The sequence below is a fragment of the Cydia splendana genome, chromosome 13, assembly GCF_910591565.1.
Source record: "Cydia splendana chromosome 13, ilCydSple1.2, whole genome shotgun sequence".
NCBI classification, from domain to species: Eukaryota; Metazoa; Arthropoda; class Insecta; order Lepidoptera; family Tortricidae; genus Cydia; species Cydia splendana.
Window position 1 is genome coordinate 17,783,015 of NC_085972.1, and position 22,028 is coordinate 17,805,042.

Sequence of the window (22,028 nt, forward strand, 5' to 3'; positions counted from 1 at the left end):
CAATGTGTCCATAGTCTGCATGACGAATGGTTGTACTGCAAAATTTTCACTGCGATTTTACTGGCTTTGCTGACGACAATGAAATTGTAGATTGCAGCCTTTCGCTTAATGCAAGGTTTATGTATCAACGTCCCGAGGAACGACCACACAAACAAGGGATGTACAATCTGGGTGTGGTTCATTGTATAGTTTTAATAAAACCAGTAATTATATTGTAAAGGAAGATATAATGTTGCTTCTATATCTGTAATACTATCACTTAACCAAATCAACACATAAAATATTGAGACTACAACATCCTATTAGAACAAACACATCCATTTTCATCCACAAATTTCACTTCTAACTATAAAATAAAAAATGCATCTTACCAAAATTATAAACTATAACAAAGATAAAATAAAACTGTTTTTTATAAAATATCACTAGAAATGTTTGAGATATAATGCTTAAATAAATGTAATCCAAAATATACAGTACAACAACAAGATATCAACAACAATTATCACTACATCTTATAAAACAAAGTCCCCCGCCGCGTTTGTCTGTTTGTGTGTTTGTTTGTATCTATTCATAAACTACTGAACGGATTTTCATGCGGTTTTCACCGATCAATAGAGTGTTTCTTGAGGAAGGTTTAGATGTATAATTTGTTAAACCGTGCGGACCCTGGGCACCGCTAGTTATACTTAAGTCCTAAACTTATACCGTACTAACCGACTTCAGAGAAAGGAGGAGGTAATAACTATTATATTTTATTTTATTTACTCTGTTACTTCTTCATCCATCGGCTCAATTTTAACGCTAACAAAATCCGTTGGCTCCAGTTCATCTGAATCTTTCTTCTCAGTTTTTATAATCACTGTACTTATTTCTTCCGCCACATTTTCATTTTCATTATCATCAGAATCTTTACCATCATTATCATCTTCATCATTCGTGTCATCATTATCATCATCATCATTATTCGTGTTCTGACCAGTTAATTTATCAGTAAGTGTAACAAAATCACCCATTAGTATATCATTCATAGTTTTCTTAGGTGGTCCGAATATTTTGGTCATAGCTTCGGCGTCCAGGCCTAGATTGCAGTCGCGTGGGTCTATGCGTTTGAAGTAGTCTTTGATGTTTATTTCTGTGCCCTTTAGGCCGTGGCGTTTTCTGAGGTGCTTGACGACTGAACGCTTCACGGCGTAGGATTTTGGGCAGCATTTACACTGGAAGTAAAATTTAACATAAAAAAAAAAGTAAGTTTAGATTAGGCACTATGGCGAAATGATGATACACTTCGCCCTGCCTTCATACATTTTTAAGTCTAATGATGTACTCCATGACGGAAAGTTTGCCAAACATCTATATAAACATCAGTCTGCATTTCTAAACCTTTGAACGCCACGCCTGTGTAAGGCCTGAGTGGACGCTCGGAGCGGAGCGTTCGGCGGAGCGTGCAGCGTGGCGTCGGGCTTACAAGTGATTTGAGCAGCGTGCACTAAGGCCGCTCCTACACGTTTGCATTTGTTTAACATGCACGCCGCACGCCCCGCCCCGCTGCACGCCCAACTCGAGCGTCCACTCAGGCCTTACTAAGTCGGAATGCACGAAGGTTTTGGACTGTAGCCGAGTGCGTCGGTTGACGTCTTTGACGGTCAAAGGATTAGTTTGAATTAATCGTTAAAATAAAATAACGGCCGCAGAATCTATAGTCACGCGGTGTATGTGAGAAGCGTTGTGTAAACTCTATGTAGACGCTATAAGAGTCAGATTCGAGTATCCTTACCCGGAACGTATTAAGGCCACTGTGTGTGACCACGTGGTGCCGCAAACCGGCCATGCTGGTCAAGTTCTTGTCACACAGCGGGCAAGGGAATGAAGTACTAGTATGTGAAGTGCGGAGGTGACGTAGCATGTAACGCTCATCTTGGTATTTCCTTTCTGTAATAAAATAAAAGTGATTCATTGGACACTTTATAATCTTCAGGTTCATATGGTTCCTATAATTGTTGTAATGTGTTCACTCGTATGTATTTCTACACTACGCTACGCTGAGATAAAGAATAAGGGATAACTGCTGCCCTGGAAACCTTTTTATAAAGGTCTGAAATAGGTATATCCCTATATGTCTCGTTCTTTTATTTAAAAAAATCTTTATACTTAAAATGGGCAATTTAATAGAATATAAAGAAAATTGCACTCACCGCATAAAGGGCACTGAACCGCGCCTTTCTTCTTGGCCTCGTGTATTTTCATGTGCTCGCGCAAGGAACAAGCGCTAGTGAACAGTTTAGAACAGATCGTACAAGTTTCCAAGTCTGTAATAAATCATTTAAACTTTAACCCCCTTATTCATAAACGTCTACTAAAGTTGACAAGTCGATAATAATCGTTTGTCCCTTTCCGACGTATCGGTACGATGGAAAGTTTAGTAGACGTTTATGAATAAGGGGTTATAGGTACTTTTAAGTTATATTCGCCTGTATGTTTTTAAAGTTTTATATTAATTGATACCATTGTGTTGTCAATATGAGTCATACATTACATTTCAATATAATTTTGGTAACATAATGTAATTAATAATATCCAACAAATTTGATATTCACTCTTATATTTAGCACTTACTTTCTCCAGTATGTTTTCGTATGTGATATGTGAGCTTCGATTTCTGAACGAAAGTCTGTCCGCAATAAATGCAAGCGTATGACGTATCCTTGGAATGTGTCCTGTAATAGAAAACAAATGTGGCTTTCCAGCACAGAAGGGTCCTTATGCTTCAAGCGCAATAAATTCCAACAGGACTTAATAGAAGGTATAGTCTTACCTAGAGTGTGAGTTGCAAGCCCCCTTATCAGAGAACGTTCTCGGACACTGTTGGCACGCGTACGGTCTCTCCCCTGTATGTCTCCGTTCGTGTCGGAGCATGTTCGAACGTTGCACGAAACGCATGGGGCAGTAGGAGCAGGCGTGGCGGGGGCCTTCGTGGATCTGGAGGTGCTCGCGGAAGGAGTCACGTTTCTAAAACAGTTTTATAAACGTAAGTTGCAATATTTATCATTTTATTAAACTAATTGTTAATGGGATCCGTAATAAAATGCATATATATGCAGTTAAAATAATTCCTGTTATGTTAAATCTAAGAACTATGGCTAAAGCACAAAGCCATTACAGAAAACTGCAACTTAGATCGGTCGATACATTTTGGGAATCAAAACACAAAACTCCTCACAATAATACATTAATAATAATATAATGTAAATGGCTGGGGAGGGTCTTAGACCTGTATAAAGTTGATGCAGCTTTGAGAGCCTTCCTAAGCGCGTGTATGGGGCAGTGGACCACAGTCCTTCGTCAACCAGGAGGCGGGGATGACCGACCTGGCCCGCAGGATTTTATAAGGATTGAGCGAGGAATCTTTCAGGGCGACAGTCTGAGTCCCCTATGGTTTTGCCTAGCTCTGAATCCCCTCAGCACCCTGCTGAAGGATTTGGGACTAGGTTGCCGGCTTCGGAGAGAGGGTGAAGTTATTTCTCACCTTCTGTACATGGATGACCTCAAATTATTTGCACCAAATAGCCAAGACTTGTTGGAGCTACTGAAAACCACCGAAGTCGTCAGTAGTGCCATCAACATGGAATTTGGTGTCGATAAATGTGCAGTTATGTATACATGTACAGCGGGGAAAGGTTATAAATTCAACAAATTTACAACTTTCTGAGACAGATATATCTATCTCTGAATCAGAAACCTATAAATACCTTGGTATGTCACAGTCGTTGGGTAATGAGGACGAGGGTATTAGACGGTCGGTGAGTCTTTTGTCAGGAGGCAACAAAGTGCGCGCCTTCAACGCCTGGGTAATGCCCCTACTCACATACTCCTTTGGCATACTAAGGTGGACTCAGACCGAGCTGGACGCCCTGGATCGGAGGGTCCCGTCACTGCTCACCACACATCGCATGCTACACCCACGCTCGTCAGTTATGAGATTGTACATCCCACGGAAGTGTGGAGGCCGAGGTTTCCTAAACGCCAAGGATCTCCACAACCGCGAGGTGTACAATCTCAGGAATTATTTCCTTAACAACGAGTGTGGGATGCATCGTGATGTGGTGGCAGTAGACAGGAACCTCACGCCGCTCTCCTTGGCTAACGAGAACTGCACGGTGGGCTGGCCTTAGGCCATAACTCAAAAAAACGCATGTGGTATTTTTTGGTTTCCAATGACTGAATATTATTAGCTAATAAGTGTACTTTTATCAGGTGTAAATAGATCCCGCATAACTAATTACTTTCATTCTCTAACAATCCTTGAAAGTTAACGCAACTCCCGTTTGTACGCGCTCTCTTATCAAAGGCTCATTAAGTGAACGTCATTAGTAGTGAATTCCTGAGGCGATAGTGATTTTAGTGATTATTACTAATATGGAGCTTAAAGAATCAGGTATGTTGTTTCATTTTATATACAAAGTATAACTTTTTCATTAAAAGTATATTTATAATAATAGGTCTACGAGGTAACAAAAAGTCATACAAACAGCATTAGAATATGTTGTTTACTTAAACTTCTAGTTATGTTCCCAATGAATTCTAACATCGAAAGTAGTATTGTTTTGAAGCTTGATATCTCTAGATTAACGGCCATAAAAGACATATATTATATGCAGACGCCTGCGGGTTTGAAAGTTAAAAGACTGCTACGCCTGCGTAGGCCAACGCGTAGCAGTACTACGAAAATATTACGAATGGAAATTTACCCTTTTTCTTTCTTTTTTCAGGTGATGTGTAGGTCGGATCTTTTACAAAGGGATTTTTATTTAACTTAGTAGTTCAGATACAGAAGGATGTTGTCAAGTGCTTAAAACAAATTAGTAGGAATGTTGCCAGATGTAGAAAACGTAGGTACAAGTGATTTGGATAACATAATAATGTACTTACATTGGTAGTAGACTTGTAATTTATTGGAAACCATCTTTGCGAAATCAGTGTATAGTTCTTAAGAAACATTCGAATTGGTTAAATGAGAAGCAATGTGATAATTTTCCAATAAAAATAAGGTGACTGAAAAGACGTTAAATATTGAATTGGGACAACCGTCATCATCGGGCAATTCGGAACCCTCTACTTCAGCCGGATGGCCAAAAAAAGGACTTTTCGGCTTGTAGTAAGCGATCAAAACGTAGAAGGTTAGCAGCACTAGCAACTTTGGATGCATCAGTAGTCAACAACCTGACGAATATTAGCTAATTTAGAGATCAATCAAATCCTTACGATGCATGTGCTATCTCTTCTCACAGAAGCTATACTAACAAAACACCAATATTTGTTACTACGTACTTATATAAATTTTCGAGTTTATCCTGTTTTACCATCGTTTGGTAAAGTAATTGTGTGCGCGCACATAGACAAATACGAATCTCTTAAATCATTTTCTAGTAAATTCGGACCCTATGATTACGGGCCGTAGGAAACTACCAAAAACAAAAAATCTATAGTTGTCACAATGTGTACTTATTTAACTAGATGTTTAAAATACATTTTTCTCAAAAATGGACGGCAAAGTCGACTTTGCCGTTTAAAAAATAGGTTGCGAAGCGCGAAGTTTATAGTCAGTCAAAAATTAAAAAAGTTAAAAACATTGCAGTCTCGATTTTGGGACTGCAATGTTGCATACAAATTCCATTATTTGTCGAGTTCCAAACTTTTTAAAAGTTTAAATGGCCATATCAAATGAAGGCACAGGCCCATTAAACAGCCAAACAGAAGATTAGTACCGCGACTATTTAGCTGTCTCAAATAGGTTGGCGTATTTTCGGCAGAAAAATACACATCTATTTTTTTATTAAAAAATAAAAAGGCGGCAAAGCTAATTTTTTCAATTGTTTCTACTTTTTTCTGTGAAAATATATACGTAAGAAAGTTGCTTTTGTAAAATATTTCTATGATATTTATATTTCTTGCACCATTTTTGAGAAAAGCACTATATATGACTCGGCTGGAAGGCTACTTGCTGGCTTCGGATTCAATTAAACGGACTCCCAAGGTCGTCCGTTTAAAACGAATCCTCAGCCTGCAAGTAGCTACTTCCGAGCTTCGACAATAATGTACTATTAGATGAATCTAAAATATTAGTTGATCTATGTTAGTTTTTTAAGGTGACTGACACGTGACGTGAAATATTTTGCGTTGCATAATTTGTACGATATTAGCATCTCTGTAAATATATAATTTTTAATTTTAAATATAGATTTTTACAATATAATTGATAAAAACTATTTGTTATATTATATTATTCAATAATACGTTGTAATTTGTTTCTTAATTCAATTTTTATAAGGCTTTAAAATTATCAGTTAGATTTTTATTATGCTAAAATATACAAAGAAGAACTATTTATTACTGTTTTTTTACTAGATATTTAAACAACAAACATGAACATATTTTTATTTTGAGGGTATCTTTGACACTTTCGGAGAAATCGATTTTTGACCCTTTCTCCATACAAGCCGAGCCACCGTGAACTGGCGCAAACCTGTGGTACTAAGTACTGCGGATCGCAAGGCGGCATGGGAGAGTAAGGTGCTACACGGGCGGTTCTACAAGGCCCTCACGGGACCCGATGTGGACCTGCTCGCGTCGGTGAACTGGTTACGATTCGGGGACCTCTTCGGAGAAACCGAGGGTTTTGCCTGTGCAATTGCGGACGAAGTGATGATGACGAACAACTATCGGAAATATATCCTGAAGGACGGTACGGTCGACATTTGTCGGGCATGCCGCCGTCCCGGAGAGTCACTCAGGCATATCATTTCCGGGTGTTCTCATCTTGCTAACGGCGAGTACTTGCACAGACATAATCTCGTAGCCAGGATTATTCACCAAGCAACTTGCTCGTCTATATGGCCTTGTGGACCGCGAAGTACCGTACTACAAGTACTTACCTGCGCCTATTCTCGAGAATGGTCGTGCCACGCTCTATTGGGATCGATCTATCATCACTGACAGGACTATTGTCGCCAATAAGCCTGACATCGTGCTGATAGACCGATTGCAGCGCCGGGCCGTGCTCGCCGACGTCACCATCCCCCATGATGAGAATCTCGTGAAGGCCGAGAAGGACAAGTCCAGTAAGTACCTAGACTTGGCTCACGAGATAACCGCCATGTGGGATGTTGATTCGACGATCATTGTCCCGATAGTCGTTTTAGTGAACGGTCTAATAGCGAAGAGTCTCGACCAACATCTTGAGACACTCTCGCTAGGTGATTGGATCAAGGGTCAGATGCAGAAGGCGGTGATCTTGGACACGGCGCGGATAGTCCGCCGGTTCCTCTCTCTGCAGCCCTGACCACCGGTAGCTTGGGCCTTGCCCCGCTGCTGGCGGCACCCTAGGTTAGGTTTTTTATAATGTGTTTATATGTATTTTTTATCGTTTTGTAAGTGTTTTTATATTTTACTTTTATATTCATATTATAAATAACCTAACTTAAGACGAAGAATAAATAAAGAGAATTAAAGTATAATGTTATTAGCTATGTAGCTTGGACCTTGCCCCGCTGCTGGCGGCACCCTGGGTTAGGTTTTTTATAATGTGTTTATATGTTTTTTTTATTGTTTTTATATTTTACTATTATATTCATATTATAAACAACCTAACTTAAGACGAAAAATAAATAAAGAGAATATAATGTTAAAAAGGAATGGTCCTAGAAATGAGCCTTGGGGCACTCCATGCACAGTAGGAAAAGAACTGAAGACTGATACTATAACATTTCCGTTGTGTAGTTCAACACATTGAGGGCATCCAATTAAGTAACTTCTAAACGTATGCAGATAATGTATATAAAAGTCGTAAAACACTAGCTTGGACTATAAAAGCATAGTGTTGATGGTATCGAAGGCTTTGGAGAAATCTAGCAGTACCAGCATTACGATGGCTGTCCCTATCATCTTCCACATTGTTAACTGTCCAATTGTAAACCCTATTGCTAAGAGATAAGGTCCGAAATTGTAGCTGTATATTTACCGCGAACACTTTAGAGCAGTAGGTGCAAGTAAAGCTCTGCTTGATGGGGGAATGTTCTTGCTTGTGCATGTATAGAGATGACTTGTATTGGAACGATTTGCCACATTCTGCGCATTCGAATGGATGACGGCCGGGATGACGGATCAGGTAGTGGAGTTTTCTGAGGACAAATATTTAATTTGTTAATATCTCGGGCGTTTAGAACGCCTAATGTCTCTGGACACATTTTTGACAGAGTATCTTTACAATTTGATAATCAGAATACATCAGGTCTTTATTACCCTTCCCCTAATTGCTTTTAGCTTTACTTGCTTTCTCAATAATCCTCTGTCGAAAACGCAGACACACACATTCTTACAAGGTTTTCATTGGTTTAATACTTCTAGTTACCAATATTAGTCAGGCACATTTACAGCCAAGGCATCATCAAATTCTAAAGACACTTCGTCTAAAACGTGTCCAAAGAAATTATGGCAACAAAAACGTGTTGAAGGTAAAAAGCTAAGAGGTATAATTAATATTTTTTTCTTATTAGAAAATTATCATTTTTCTGCAAAGATACAATTGTATGTGTGCATAGAGTCGAGTTTAGCTCACCTCTCATCCAGCGTATGCATGACCTCCCTACATAGTTTGCACTTAAACTTGCCCGGGCCATGGACCTGCGCCATATGGGCGCCGAGGGCACGAGTGCTAACAAAGTCGCGCTCGCAAATGGTGCAGGTGGCGGGGCGCTGCGGTCGCGCTGTGGGGTCGTGGACAGACTGTGGATGGAAATAAGGGCGAGTTTCGTTTAATAAGAAGTTTACGAGCCCACAATAATAAGGTACCAAAGTAAGTTGTACCATGGTGGTTGACTGGTTGCTAAAACGTCACATCAAAAGATAGATGCATGCTCTTAGGCCGCGGACTGGACGCACGCGGCGCGTGGCGCGGCGAGCGACGCGGCAAGCTTCAAATCTATACATTTTGATCGTGCCGCTCGGGACCGGGTGGTGTCGGTGAAATGTATTATAATAATTTTCACCTCAGCAGCTCGAACAAGGGTACTTTGCTTCTTAAAAACAGTGAGCAAAATGCGATTTTGCTCACTGAGTCATTTTGTCTCACTCAGTGAGCAAAATCGCATTTTGCTCACTGAGTTGTCTCATTCAGTGAGCAAAATGCGATTTTGCTCACTGAGTGAGACAAAATGACATTCAAGTGACCTTTATAGTCAAATGTCATTGCAACATGCGGGGTCTAATACAAGTTCGATACTTGGGTTCTATTATCTCTGTCCCTCTAGGTATGTTCTCACTGCTTAGGGTGAAAAATTTTGTGTACTACACGAGATCAAAGTTATTTACATCTCGTGCGCTTTTGATTCCCTTACTACGCTCAAGATTCTAAATTAGATTCACTCGCTACGCTCGTGAATCTATTATAGAATCTTTCGCTTGCACGGGACTCAAAATAAGCACTCGAAGAAATATCAAACTTTGATCTCTTGTTGTACAAATAACTAATGTAGACTTGAATGAACCTGCTTTGTACGACAGCGGCGGCGGCGGCTTGCCGCGCCGCCCGCCGCCCCGTGCGTCCAGTCCGCGGCCTCATAGCTTTAACAGAAGAGGTATGACTCTATATGTGTGAAGAACAAGTAGACCATTCGGAAAACTATTAGAGGGTGGTAGATACGTTTGGCGCGCTGTATTATTGTAATTTAATAAACTTACCCTCAGATGAAATTTAAACGACTTTCTATGGCTCAGCGGGCGATACTGACAAGAATCCAATGAACAGAAGATTTTCCTTGCATCCGGATGTTTCTCTTCAAAATGTGTTCGCATCTCTTCAATGCTGGGACGGACAATGCAGCACACGCTGCACTTTAACATGTAAGTGGGGGAGTTGGGGGTGTTGTGTTTTTCCATGTAGTGGTGAATGTAGAAAACCTGCAAGATAATAGAATTTTGTAGATGTAGTGGACTTTTGAGATGTTTCTGAACAGAACCGTGTGATAGTAAGGGATAAGAAGAAGAAGAAGAATGATACTATGGTACATGATAGTATTGAAAAATTAAATGATTTATATTTGATACCTTATCACTGAATGTTTCCGAGCAATCCTCGCATTTGTAAAACTGATCTGTATACTGATTGAAATGTGTACGAACTTCGTGTGTCTCTCTATCAGTCTCATTCCAGAACAGAGTCGAACAATACTTGCATTTGAACCCCAAATGCGGACTAAAACAGTTGTCAGAGTCCATAACCTCCCAATGTTCATTTAGATGTTTCCTTGTATCTTCTCTATTGTCAAATTCTTTGTCACAAAACTGACAGATCCACAGTTCCTCAAAATCACCTAGCTCCTCAGTCACATGGCTATCCAACTCACTCTGACTTTCAAACGTAGCTGTGCATACCCTACATGAAAATATTGGTGCTACCTTCATAAAATGATTTTTAATCATATGAGTCATAAATGCCTGCATATTATCATACTTATTCTTGCAAAGAGAGCAGTTTACATCACTTGGAAGATCAGGTTTTGCCGTAGCATAGTCTATGTCAGAAACTTCAGGAACCAAATTGGAGTTTATGTCATTTAAAGTTTGGTTTACATACTCAAAGTAGCATTTCTGTAGGATTATTAGCTCTGTTAATGTAACATCAAAGTCTTCATCACCTTTATAGACATTTCCAATATCATTCTCATCCCTGACTTTTTTTATCTTTTCTTTAGGCTTTTCTTCACTAGCTTCCATTTCCTCAGTTTCACTAATGGCTTCCTGTTTTATTTCTGGTATGAGCACTTTAAGTAGATCTTCTGACTCATTATCACTATGATCTTCATTTATGTTTTCATCATTATTTTTCTGTAAATCCACATAACCAACTCTGGTCTGATCTTTAAGTTGATCATCAATAAACTGTGGACTTACATCAGCACCGCTGATAACAAATGGTAGATCTCTACCGGTGAGTATGCTACTTAGACATTTGAGAGTGTAATGATGGTAGCCCATGTAATGATTAAAGAACATTGTGCATAGATTATTTGATTTAGAGCACAGTAAGCAAAGGAATTTGTTACTGCCTTCATACTCAAATTCCCAAAGTGTGTCCTCATCTTTACAAGACAAGTTTGAGACACTGTGCTTCTGTATCAAGTGTGTATTATACTGGTCATCATCAGGTACTCGGAAATGGCACAGTCGGCAGTGGACGAGGTTGTGTTCCACACTGAAGTGCTGACGGAGCTCGGCTTCGGTATCAAAGTTCTTTACACACTGGGAGCAGGGCCAGGGTACATGGAACTTGAGGTGGGCTTGCCAGGCTTCTCTGTCTGGTACAAAATATCTGTAAATTGAGACATAGCTATTATTAAGAAATAACAAATTATATGTATATTTCTGTTCACAGATACGAACTATAACATTTTTGGAGTATTATTAGATCCTGTTTATAAACTAAAAGTTAAAATATGTTATCCCATTGTAGGGCTTGTTGAGAAAATATGAACCTAATATGATAAGACACATCAATTGTCATATCACTTACCTGCATATGCCACAATAGTCTTTCTTATGATTCAATACATAGTGTAAAATCATTTTGCCTCTATTTATAAACCAATCCGGGCAAAGCAAACAACTGTATGGTCCAGTAGGATTGAGGTCTTTTAAATATAACCAGACATCCATCGGCCTTTCCACGACCGGTGGGGTGATCACAGCCTTCAAAGCACGGTTGATCTTTATTGTCATGGCATTCATTTTCTTTTGAGGAAAAGTTTTCTTCTTCTTTTTCTTGGCCGGTTCATCTTTGCAAAGTTCAATTGTAACTTCGGAATATTTATCCGGATTTAGCTTTTTTGCAGCCGCTATACTGGCGAGTGGCTCATCATCGGACTCGTCTGAAGCCATGGCTTAAGTTGATAAGTTAACTTGTGACAAAAACGTAGGTAAACTACAATAAACACAAACAAGTACAGTACAGTAGATTTTTTCTTTGATTACCTTTCATTTACCTTTAATTTTAATCTCTATACGCCGTCAAATTGACGTGTTGACATTGGTAGGGTTGCATCTCAAAAAAAAATATCGATATTACCAAAGCCGGTCTACACTTTCATCAACAGATACCTAATTCAAAATTTAATTGATTTCAAAGTTTTTCGCGCTATATGAAATTTAAAATAAATGCGCAGTTTATAAACAATAAATTTAGTTCAATTTATTTGTTGAAACCACAACTGAAATGGTTACTTTGTGCTAAAAACTTTATAGGATACTAAGTGTATATGTACCTTATAAATAGACAAGAAATATAGGTTTTCTTATAGCTTCACGTTCCGTTTCTCAGAATACTTTAAATGACAAAATTGTACAACCTTAAATAAACGTTTAAGTTTTGAATTTTTTGTAATGATTAAGGTAGATTTAATTATTTTTGTTGTATTATATACAAGGCAATATGGATATAAATTACTAAAATACACATATTTCAATTGTTTACAATAAATATTGTGCGTGTAGCGAAAAAATTAAAAGAAATAGTACCGTGGCAGCCATTTTATAGAGAAAACATTGTCTATGGACAAGAGCCAAAGAAAGGCGAAGCTAAACAAAAGGGTAGCATGTAGATAGCGTTTACTAAAATTATTAGTAAAATATGCAGTAGTATTGAATTAAAAGACTTGTTTTTATCATATTATCAAGTGAACATTTCAGTTACGATGCCAGTGTATCATGTAAGCTCGTAAAATGAGGTTCAAAGCATCGTGTAATGGTGGCCATTAGGAGCAATAATTATGTATATTGGCATACTTACTGTTTTACGGACCATCAAATTTACGTCCAAAATGGAACTGTGAATCGTGTTGCAAAAGTTTTATCTGAACGGGATGTAATCGGACATTAATCAGTGAACTGTGAATGGGGTAAGAGCGAGCAGTGTAAATATTCTGTGCCGCGCAAATCATGGCCCAGAACCAGGGGGAGGTTCAAGTCGGTACAGCGAACCAACCCGTGAAGGATAAGGATATTTACGCGTGCTTACCTGATATGCGAGTGCATGGCCCGCTGGGACCAGACGAATCCTGTCCTGGCGGCGAAGAGCTTCGATGGCTGCCCGCGCAGTCCACTGATCGTGACCTGGTGATGTACTTGAGAGCTGCTCGGTCTATGGCAGCGTTCGCTGGTATGTGCGACGGCGGCTCTCCCGACGACGGCTGTGTGGCAGCCAGCAGAGACGACACCACTATAAATGCCCTCGACGTTCTCCACGACTCTGGTTATGATCCTAGTCGCGCGTTACAAGCCCTAGTGAAGTGCCCAGTGCCCAAGGGAATCGAAAAAAAGTGGTCAGAAGAAGAGACAAAAAGATTTGTGAAAGGTATTCGCCAATTTGGCAAAAACTTTTTCAAAATAAAGAAGGATCTTTTACCTCATAAAGACACTGCCGAGTTAGTTGAGTTTTACTATTTGTGGAAAAAGACTCCTGGTGCTAGTAGTAACAGGCCTCATAGGAGAAGAGTTCGTCAGTGTTCATTGCGGAGGGTGCGTAACACTAGAAATTCTCGTGCCGGGACTCCTAAAGAGCAAACCCCTGAAGTGGCTCCTACAGTCCCAGATACTAACGGTTCTAGGCCATCTCCTAATACTAAAGAAGGAGGCGAGATGAGTTCAGTAACAGAAGATGAAAATTCAGAAGAGGACAGTGATTCCCGTGACGCTGGAGATTTGGCTAAAGCTGACAATGGCAGAACTGAAAATCCTGATGAATCACCCAGCAGAATGAGAACTAGGAATAAGTCCAAAGAACAGACAACACCAAATGGTAAGAAAGGACAAGATGAGAGTGACAATGACACTAAATCCAAGAAGGCCAAACCTAACCCTCAAAGTACAAATAACAATGTTCCAGACAAAGTTCCTTCCTCTCCTGTTAGCAAAGACACTAAAAAGAAACCTGTGGCTAATGGTAAAGTTGATGCATCTAAAGTCAAGAAGCGTCTTCCAGATGATTCATCAAAATTAGAAAGTATATTGGATGGTGATGTACAAATGAAAAAGAAAAAGGCTGCCGATCCACCCGAGAGTCCATCTGAGAGCCTCACTAATGACAGTTTCTCAGCCATGGATGAGACTGAAAATGTGGAACCAGAGCCTGAAGCTTGTGACTTTAGTTTCCATAAGACTGATAAGGAAAATACTGAACAAAATAAGGAAACTTTGCCTGAACAAACACCAAAGCCTGCTGACTCGCAAGTTAAAACTGAAGTTAAAAGTGAGGAACATGCTATTAAAGCTGAAAAAGATCCTTTGCCACCTGTGTTCAAACCTGCTGAAAAAGAAGTGATGAAGGAAGCTCTTGATCTTAAAACTGATACAAACATTCCAAAGGAACCAGACACAATGGAGATGAAACCTCTTCCTCTACAAAGTGCAATGTTCCCTAAGACAGAGCTAATTATACCAAAAGTCACACCAATGACAACTGACGCTATGGATAAAATTAAAATTAAGGAGGAAGTTGATACAGAGGAACAACCTCATAACTTACAAAAGGAGGAATTCCAGAAGGATCCTCTTCCACATAACTTTCCTGGTCATCCTGTCAGCCAGCCAAATAAACCTCTCAATTTGGAAAATACAAATTTCTTTGTCAAAGACAGCCATATTTACAATCCAAAGATTGCACATAACATCAAAATTGAAGGTGTGCCAAGCAATATATTTAATCCTATGAACATTACAAAAGACAGTTCTATTATAAGGAGTGCCAAGGACTTCTCCACAGGTATGCCACCCTTTTATCCTCCAGGTATCAACTATGCCAGTGATCCTAACAAGCATAATCCTCATCTTAATCCATTAAAGACTGTCATAAAGTTAGAACCGAGGGATGAAGCAACTGAACTGAAAAACCAAAACACCCCTGAAATATTTACAGCAACAATATCTAGTGGGAATAAGGTGGATTCGCCTAACGCACCTAGGCTTGATTCTCTTCAACAAATAAGTCCATCCCCAACAAATGCACGCGGTTCGTCACCACCGCCTATGGAACATCCTACAACAACCAACACAGAGCCAATTTCTCCAGCAAATTCACAAGAAAACAAAGAATCTGATATTGATGACAAACAACCTACTGATTTGAAAACGCAACCAAAGCATGACAATCAAATAGCTGGCCTCAGACCTCTATTCCCACCACCAGCCCGTCCTGAGAATCTTGGAGTCAGGCCAACAGAACCACAAAGCACTCCAGTATCAGGGCAGAATATGCCTCCACCACTGAGTCAACCATCAATGACTGGTTTGTTACCACCTGTACCATTAATCTCAGTTGGAAGTGGATCAAATGTAGGCCCTTATGGCTTCATGCCTACCCCATTATATGGACACCCTGGACATCCAGGTCACCCAGGACACCCAGGACACCCCGGTCTTTCTGGACACCCGGGACATCCTGGTTTAGATAAGCCAGGTTCCATGCCACCATTGATACAACCTGTACCATCACATGGAATCCCTGGAAGCATTATACCACCACCCACAAATAATCCTAATGATCCATCAATGCCACAGGACTTGAAAATTAAGCAGGAAGTTCCAGACAACATTCCAGCTAATTTGTCTACACAGGGTGCTTCTGATCCTCTTCAGTCACTCAAAGAAGTAAAGGTGCCAGGTTATCCAATTGGAAGTGCCATTGCACAGCATTTAAGCTCAGAGAGAGACAGAGAATCTATCTCAAGTGTAGAAAACAACAGTAGACCTCCCAGCCAGCCTGCAAATGAAAGCTCAAATCTTTCAAGTGGGTTCCTTGGACCGAGAATAGAAAGTATAAAGAAGGAACCAGATTTTTTGCATCAACCACATCTCCCGCCTGTGACTGCAAGCCAAAGCAGTGGTCCAGATTCAGCAAATGCTCTACCGCCAGTAAAGAGCCCGCATACTCCTACGCCCATAAAAAGCCAACCTGGTCATAATGGTACCCCAGGACATCCTCATCCATCTTCGACCACTTCGCCGTTCTCCAGGCACATGACGAGTCCATCGCAGCAGAGACATATTTCTGCTTCACCAGTGCAACATCACACCCCAGTGTCACATTCGGCGTTGAACCTTATGAACCCAACGCCGTTGTCGATTCCGTCGACGATGCCCGGCCCGATTATGCACTCGGGTCACCAAGGGGGCCCTCCACCGCCGCATCCATTCGCTTCTCCCTTACATCATCCTCATCACCCCTTGCTACATACTTCTATCTTCCAGCTGTCTGCTGCGGCAGCGGCTCATGCTATGCACCCATATTATCCTCACCCACATCCTGGCTACTCAATGCCATATCCATATCCTTATGGACCCTTGGCTCAACCTCACCCAATCCCGCCAATGCATCCTGCAGTCAGCGCCCCAGGCAGGCATGAGCCAGTAAAACCTTCAACAATAGAATCTACAACAATGCTAAGCTCACATCATAGCACCAGTTCATCAGTTACAACAAGATCTCTGAGAGAAATATCAGAAAGTACGGAGGACCCTAGAAATCCAAATGCAACTACAGAGAGGCATCAATTGCACGAAACTACCATGACGCAGCATCATTCTACCAGTCATCACAGTGCTGTGCACACCAGTACTGAAAAACAGCCGAATCACGCTGGAGGTGGTTTGAACCATACATTATCTATATCACATTCTACGTCAAGTAGCTCATCTCAGTCTATACAACACAAAATCAACACCCAACAGAAACCGAGCTCACATTCAAGCTCTCCTCACCACCTCTCGGCCAGTGTTTCCCAATCTACTAGTTCGTCGTCAAGCTTGAATGTGTCAAATAACCACACCCATCACCATTCGCATCACTTGGCGCATCATCCCGAGCGGCTATCTCCGGCGGACTCTATGTTACTACGGCATCATCCAAAGATGCTACCAGGCAATCCCAATCACCTTATGATTCAACCACCTTCCATGGGCCATCCAATGGGACTAGGATTACCTCCAGGACCGGGCCCTAGCTCCATCGAGAGCTTACGACTTCATGCCCAAGCTGCGGCTGGTCTGCAAGCGGGCCACGGCAGAGCGGGATCTCCGCATCAACTGCCACATGGCCACCCACATTTACGCGGCCCACCAAGGCCCGTACCTGATGAGAACCCAGAACTGAAACTCGAAACACAATCCCAACCAGAAGAGGAAGAAATACCGAGTCCTGCACTTATACGTGACGGCCCAACTCCCGACCCGAAGATTGAAGACACCGAGTGTCACAGGTCACAATCGGCCATATTCTTGAGACATTGGAACAGAGGAGATTACAACTCTTGCACAAGAACTGATTTAATATTTAAACCAGTGCCAGAATCGAAGTTGGCCAGGAAACGCGAAGAAAGGCTGAGAAAGCAAGCCGAGAGAGATCGAGAAGAAAGAGAAAAGATTGCTCAACAGGCGCATAGGAAGATAGCGACGCCGGAGAAACCGGAGACGAAACCTCCTTCCAGAGGTGCCATTGAAACTATAACTTCCCCTTACGACCGCTTCCCACGACCACCTGGATACCCGGACACGCCCGCGCTCAGGCAGCTGTCGGAGTATGCCCGTCCACACGCCGGTTTCAGCCCAGGAAACCCTCTGCCGCGACACTGCATGGATCCGATGCTGCAGTACCAGCTCAGCTCGATCTACAGTGCCGCCGGAGCGAGGGAGCGGCTAGAATTAGAACACCTAGAAAGAGAAAAACGGGATCGAGAGATCAGAGAGTTGCGGGAGCGCGAACTAAACGACAGACTGAAGGAGGAATTGCTCAAAAACAATGTCGGGCCGAGAGGACTCGACCCACACTGGCTGGAGATGCACAGGCGGTACGGGATGCCACCGCCGCCGCCGCAGGGCGCGATACCGGTCCAGTTCGGGCTGTACCCGCCGGGGCACGGGCCGGGCGCGCTGTCTCAGTTGGAGCGCGAGCGGCTGGAGCGGCTCGGCATCCCCCCGGCCGGGGCTCCGGGTGCGCCCCAGTCCGTGCCCGTGTCCGGCGCGCCGCCGCACCACCCGCACCACCCGCACCCCGGCGTCGCGGCCGCGCAGCTGGAGGCGGCCGAGCGCCTGGCGCTGGCCGCGGACCCCATGGTGCGGCTGCAGATGGCCGGCATCAACCCCGAGTACCACGCGCACACGCACGCCCACACGCACGCGCACTCCCACACGCACCTGCACCTGCACCCGGGGCAGCAGGCGGCGCAGGCGCAGCAGGAGGCGATGGGGCTGGGGCCGTACCGGCCGCTGCCGCACCCGGACCTGCTGGGGCGGCCGTACGCGGAGCAGCTGGCGCAGCAGGCGGCGGCGCACGAGCAGCTGCAGCGGCAGTTGCTGATGGAGCGCGAGCGCGGCTTCTTGCACCCGCACCCCGCGCACCACGAGGACTTCCTGCGCCAGCAGCGCGAGCGCGAGCTGAAGGTGCGCGCGCTGGAGGAGGCGGCGCGAGCCTCGCGCCCGTAGGACGCCGCGCCGCGCCTATGGGACGATTCCGTGGTCTTGATTGAGTGAAGTGCGGTGACCCTCGTTAAGTGCGCTAGTGGTGTTTAAGTATAATGTAAATTACTAATGTTGCGAAGTGTTCACGTGGTAGTTTTATCGAGAACCTAAATTAAATATGAGCGAGTTTTTCATGTAATGTGTGACGATACTTGTAATTGAACTAATAATAATTATGTAACTTAATTATTTAAGTTTTTATAATATTTTTATAGATGCATGGTCATGTAGTACGCTTATTTTCCATGCTCAAATTATTTCTTAACTACTAGTCATAATTAAAATTTTATTCATGGAAGACTATCAATGAGTCACACTTTTTTACATAGATGACCTTATTTTTTAGTTTAAATTATTGTTTTATAATAAATTTTAATAATGGTACAGATTCACCGAGGGTGCTGGCTAGCATTCATTTGTATGGTAATTACATTTGATGTAAATTACATTATTTTATAATTATGACGTCGTACATTAATAATAAATGGTAATATTTAAATATGACAGAGTAGGGACTGTGACTTGCCTTTCAAATCAACTTGCCTTTTTAAGTAATTGACCTGTAGAGAAGTTATCTTTCTTACTCTGTTAAATCCTAAGACTAAACGTAGTCTCTATCGCCCTTAAATTATTTACAATATTTTTATCCTATACATAAATTATTATTTCATGTAAGAATTGTAACTAGCTCTCAATAAAGATGTAAGTATATGTAAGTCCGTAAAAAGCGCAATCTACCTGCACAAAAGGACAGTAAGAGCATGCAGTCAGTGTAAAATTCACTCACATATCAATTATAAGATTGAGATTCTCTCGAAAGAAATTGTACATAATTGATATGATGCCTTCAATTGTTGATATTGTCCAAATCGATTGCAATATTTCTATAAATATAATTAATTAACAGTTGTTTAAAAGATATTTAGTATTCATATTTGCAAATAATGTTTCTCTTACTTAATTGTGATAGATATATACTTCTATCATATTTTGATAGAGAAATCTATTGAGTGATTATATCCTTTATCGGTATAATAGCTCAATGCATTAATGCCCAATATAATATTTTAATTAAATATACAGTTGTATCACGTCTATTGCACATACATCCTGTTTTGTTCAACCACACATATTTTTCTAACTTGTTGATATAAAACATATTCTGTTTGCTAAAAGTTCATTAGTTATAAAGAGACTGTTTGGTTTCTTAAACTTAAATTTCTGTTTCAAAAAGAAGTACAAATATATTTTCTAAAAGCAATATTTATTGTAATTAGTGCATATGATTTGTACGAATTTCAAAGTTCACAACATTCACTTCAACTCGATGTAAACTATCATTAATTTTGCTAGTAGTCAATAATAGCTGTGGAATCAATAATGTTAAGAATTAAAATCATACATTAAGAATCGTAAGTTTCACCCAATGTACACATTCAGTGACTATTGCACTAAATTGTAAAATAAATTCCCTTTGTACTAAATAGACCCTGTTAGTGAGGTAAATTGAAATTAATGGCATAATTCTAGAGTTTTCAATTCACGATGTCGCTTGGTAGCTGTTATTTTGGTAACGCCATAGTAACATTCTGATGTTGAAAAGATGAAAAATGAGTATTATTTTTAGAGACAAATTATATCTTAATTAATTTAAGAGGTTGAGTGTCGGTTTAAAAACTTCATTTATTTAGACAATAAGGTTAAATGGATGTCTTAGTGCTTTTGTGTAAATTTTTTTGAATAATATATGTGAAAAAATTCAATTTCGTTTTTGATTTTTATGTATCCTCGGGCCTAACGATGCACAAAATTAACTGGCCTTACGTAAACCTTATTGCCATGAGTTAAGATCTACAAATGGTTAGTCAGTACCTTGTCTGATTTAGATAAAAGGAGCGCTTCTTTGGTCATTAAACTCGGAGACATAAGAGGCATAATTGGCAACTTCAACGTTATTTTAAAAGCAGCAGTCGTGACTTTCGTTTAAAAGTGCCTTTTAAACGTATTTACGTTTACAGCCAGTAATTGGGTAGTTTACCCTCACACCACCGAACGCCAACTTGCTTTTGTGGGGTAAAACATTAAGTACCTAGGTTATTGAAGCAGATATTTTAAAATCTTAATAACAGTTATGTCTGCCCATAAAAATCTACGCTGTAATTACCCTGAGGTACCAGTCTAAAGAAAATAAAATCATATTCAATTGTTTCTCATGTCAGAACCTTGGCTGAAACTATCTATTCTAAACAAGAAAAAATCGTGAGAACATTGTCGCTTTATCAATTCAGTAGTAATTAGATTTTATGGTCCAATCTTAAGTACTAGGCACTAAATACCTACTCCGTAATCGTATCTGCTCATAAATGCACATGGTCTCACATTCACGATCGTCGTTAATCAAGTAGACCTGGATCATAAAATGCTGTGCATTTTGCCATCACCATAAATTTTATTTTAATGGCTGAAACTATCACGCCATCGACCGATTGGTCTCTTGAGCAATCATAACTGAACCTTATTACGTTAGGTATAGAACTCATATTGGAATAATGAATTTAAAACTATTTCTGTCAGTGTAACATCTATTTCTTCAATGTTTTGTCAAGCCACGTTTTTTTAGAATGTTGAAAGTTAGGTGGTACTGGGTGCCTTATTTAATTTTAGTTTTTTAGGGTTCCGTACCCAAAGGGTAAAACGGGACCCTATTACTAAGACTCCGCTGTACGGAACCCTCGGTGGGCGAGTCCGACTCGCACTTGTCCGGTTTTTCTATTATGTAAATATACGACGAGGGAGCAGTGCAAGCTATGACAACCACGCCAACGCATGAGGTGGGAAAAATGTGAACTAGGTACTTACAAATAAACTACATCTTCATACTATATGTGACAGCTATCAACTGTCACAATAATTTAAAAAGTATGTTTTAGCATAAAGGAATATAAGTAAACAAAGAGTGGTAACTCCATACCTACATCAGTTTTCTTACCAAAACGCGAGTTATTTCGTAGTCGACATCTAGCGTCAAGTAGCGGAATCTATATTATATACTGCTATTTGACAATATAGATGTCGTGACGAACGAATGGTCAACAATTTTCAGCTAATATTATAACCGGATTAACCGGAACTCTATTTTCAACTCCTTCTGCTTGTAATATTAGGTTGTATCAGTAGTAGCGAGTGTAGCGACCAGTGGCCTATTTTATAAAGCTACAAGTTACAATTTACAAGCGGAAGTCTCTTTCTAACCCTATGTGTTAGAACGAGACTTCCGCTTGTAAATTGTAACTTGTAGCTTTATAAAATAGGCCACAAGGCTCGGAACCTGTTTTTTCTTCATACAAAAAATACCGGTATTATTACGTTCTTTTTCGTTCTCTGGTTTATTATTTCATTTCTAATGAGACAATTTAAAAAAAAAAACAACGGGTTGCACTCCGGGAGTGCCGGCAGAAGTGAAAACTCAA

At 40.8% G+C, this 22,028-nt stretch overlaps 2 protein-coding genes across 2 annotated transcripts; one reads left to right on the top strand and one right to left on the bottom strand.

The window, feature by feature from the left end:
- Window positions 1-409: 409 nt before the first annotated feature.
- LOC134796185 (zinc finger protein 845-like) lies at window positions 410-12,002 on the bottom strand. The gene is made up of 10 exons (XM_063768173.1): window positions 11,567-12,002; window positions 10,102-11,365; window positions 9,736-9,954; window positions 8,615-8,781; window positions 8,018-8,177; window positions 2,816-3,009; window positions 2,617-2,717; window positions 2,196-2,309; window positions 1,778-1,932; window positions 410-1,217 (listed from the first exon to the last, which is right to left on the bottom strand). The coding sequence occupies exons 1-10, from the start codon at window positions 11,929-11,931 to the stop codon at window positions 765-767; spliced, it is 3,192 nt and encodes a 1,063-aa protein (XP_063624243.1). The 5' UTR covers window positions 11,932-12,002; the 3' UTR covers window positions 410-764.
- A 597-nt stretch (window positions 12,003-12,599) lies between these two features.
- Window positions 12,600-20,321, top strand: LOC134796177 (arginine-glutamic acid dipeptide repeats protein). The gene has a single exon (XM_063768159.1). It carries the CDS (start codon window positions 12,988-12,990, stop codon window positions 18,520-18,522), a length of 5,535 nt encoding a protein of 1,844 aa, XP_063624229.1. The 5' UTR covers window positions 12,600-12,987; the 3' UTR covers window positions 18,523-20,321.
- Window positions 20,322-22,028: the final 1,707 nt, after the last annotated feature.

What these genes read in the sequence shown, in the direction of transcription:
- LOC134796185 (XM_063768173.1), bottom strand. Translation starts at nt 11,931, where the DNA reads ATGGCTTCAGACGAGTCCGATGATGAGCCACTCGCCAGTATAGCGGCT. An exon ending in ACTGCTCTAAAGTGTTCGCG is followed by an intron (nt 3,010 to 8,017) that starts GTAAATATACAG and finishes AAACTGTTTTAG; the next exon opens with AAACGTGACTCCTTCCGCGA. An exon ending in GGTTCAGTGCCCTTTATGCG is followed by an intron (nt 1,933 to 2,195) that starts GTGAGTGCAATT and finishes ATTTTATTACAG; the next exon opens with AAAGGAAATACCAAGATGAG.
- LOC134796177 (XM_063768159.1), top strand. Translation starts at nt 12,988, where the DNA reads ATGGCCCAGAACCAGGGGGAGGTTCAAGTCGGTACAGCGAACCAACCC.